The 2,177-nt window shown below is 43.4% G+C and overlaps 1 protein-coding gene across 1 annotated transcript; it reads right to left on the minus strand.

Annotated features, from left to right (window-relative positions):
* Positions 1-11: 11 nt before the first annotated feature.
* On the minus strand, positions 12-2,076 carry LOC121966733 (arf-GAP with Rho-GAP domain, ANK repeat and PH domain-containing protein 1-like). Its single transcript, XM_042516801.1, has 4 exons — positions 1,652-2,076; positions 612-771; positions 414-516; positions 12-331 (listed from the first exon to the last, which is right to left on the minus strand). Exons 1-4 carry the CDS (start codon positions 1,788-1,790, stop codon positions 101-103), a joined length of 633 nt encoding a protein of 210 aa, XP_042372735.1. The 5' UTR covers positions 1,791-2,076; the 3' UTR covers positions 12-100.
* Between the last annotated feature and the right edge of the window lie 101 nt (positions 2,077-2,177).

A 2,177-nucleotide genomic window follows, 5' to 3' on the forward strand; every position in this document is an offset into this window, starting at 1 on the left:
GTGCGTGTGCGTCTTGTAACTTTTTACTAATTTCTTGCTCATTTTTTGGTCCATTTCTCATTAAACCATTTTTTGCTCTAAATCAGACGGAAAGGATCAGTCAGAAAAGTGTGTTTGTAGACGAGGACTGACTGAGCTCCTGCAGGCGGTTCAGGTTGATGATGTCCTCCGCTGCTCCGTCGTTTCGGGGACAGATGAAGAGGTTGGACTTCTGCAGGACGAAGTAGGCCTCCTTCCACTGCTGCGGGTCCAGCATGGCTCTGTACCGCAGCAGGCCCACACGCTCAAACTCCCGGGTCAGCAGGCAGTGACAGCTGAGGGGGGTCGTCGCCTGGTGGGGACACAGGGCAGTTAAACAAAACTGGACACAAAGTGGGACAAAAAGCTCAAGCTGGGGACGACGAGTTTCAGACCTTCCCGATGGATTTGGTCCAGCTGTGCAGAGCGTCGGCCGTCTCCAAACCAAACTGATAAAGTTTCTCTGAAGTCAGATACAACTCGAAGGTGTAACGAAACCTGAGAGGAGGACAGACAGAGAGACAGAGGCCGTGTCTCCATGTGGACGTAAAGCTGAAGACATCTGAATGACATGCAGAAGATAAAGTGCGCACCTGTCGATGAAGCCGTTGTTGTTGTTGTTGGAGGTGTCGGGTCGAGTGACGCCCAAACACACGATGTCTTTGACGCTGATCTGCATGCAGGGATCAGCTGATCGGTCCGACTCGTAGAAGACCAGAGACTGATCCACCGAACACCAGAACTTCTGGAAGTCTGAGGACAAGATCAGGAGACGTTTGGACACGGTTCATAATGCAGGATCTGAATAAACTGCTGGTTTTATTAAACTGGTTTCGGCAGTATGAGTGTGAGTATTTGACACTGAGCAAAACATAATAATGCATAAAAATCAACGCTGCTGCTAAACGCTGACATATCCTTGGTTGTGATAACTTTAAAAAATCTACTTTGCGTGTAGTATATTATAAATAATTAATTTTTTGTGTTTGTTTTCATCAAACGACATCATGACAAAAACCTGACAGTTAAAGGATTGTAATTCTGAAAATGAAGGAATATTTGATATTTGTGATTTGGGCTGATGTTTTTAAAAAAACAAGCTCAATGAAAGTGGAAAATAATATTTATGTGTTATATTCTTTAAAGCTTAATTTTGAAAAGCACATTTTGTGTGCAGAGCAGTATGAGTGCGAGTATTTGACACTGCACAAAAAGCTAATAATGCATAAAAATCAATGTTGCTGCCAATCATTGACATATCTTAGGCTGCGATAATTTTTAAAAAATCTACTTACCGTTTAGTATATTGAAAAAAATAATTTTTGTATTACTTTTTACCTAAAAACACAGTGGCATCATGACAAAAACCTGGCAATTAGAGTTGCATTTCTGAAAATGAATGATTATTTGATATTTATGATTAGGACTGATGTTGGTTAAACAAATAAACTCAATGAAAGTAGAAAATCATAGTAATGATAATAATAATACGTAATAATACTTTCCAAAGCTTGATTTTGAAAAGCGCATTTTATCCACAGAGCAATACGAGTGTGCGTAATATTAAAACGGGCCCAAAGGGTTAAACGGGACCCAGCTGACGCCTCCTCACTCCTCCTCCTCCTCCTCCTACCGTCTCGGGTTTTCCTGGACAGCGTCCCTCTGTGGACGGAGCCGGACTTGTAGAGGTACCCAGAGTGCAGGACGGGCTGCATGATCTCATCGTACACACTGGGGTCTGAGGAGAGATCAGAATATTTCAGCCGCAGCATCGAAGCAACACAAACACACACAGTTCAGATGTCAAGAAAACCTTCAGGACTAAAGCCTCAGACGAAATCATCAGACTGCGGCGGCGTCCTGGTCCTGATTCCTCCGCCGTCTCAGTCAGTCAGTAGAATAAGAGTCTGTTTCGGTCTCTCTGCTAACTGAAGCAAACTGTAAGCAGATAAAAGCCTCCCTGCAGCTGATAACACGTCCGCTGACCTGCAGTCCTCCTCCACACACACCGCTGACCTTCACAAACCTGCCAGCTGAACGCTTCACACACCCGTGCAACTTTAGAAAAGTAATAAGAAAATGTCTTTTATGTGCTGCCGATGCAAAAAACAAAAAGGGAACTTCTATCAGAATCCAAATCAGAAATACTTTTATGATCC

Source organism: Plectropomus leopardus, unplaced genomic scaffold, assembly GCF_008729295.1.
Source record: "Plectropomus leopardus isolate mb unplaced genomic scaffold, YSFRI_Pleo_2.0 unplaced_scaffold25712, whole genome shotgun sequence".
Lineage (NCBI taxonomy): Eukaryota > Metazoa > Chordata > Actinopteri > Perciformes > Serranidae > Plectropomus > Plectropomus leopardus.

Bases quoted from the DNA above. Each gene is read 5' to 3' on its own strand.
- LOC121966733 (XM_042516801.1), bottom strand. From the start codon at position 1,790: ATGCTGCGGCTGAAATATTCTGATCTCTCCTCAGACCCCAGTGTGTAC. The intron at 517-611 runs GTGCGCACTTTA...TCCTCCTCTCAG, and splicing joins AACAACGGCTTCATCGACAG to GTTTCGTTACACCTTCGAGT. The intron at 332-413 runs GTCTGAAACTCG...TGTCCCCACCAG, and splicing joins GGACCAAATCCATCGGGAAG to GCGACGACCCCCCTCAGCTG.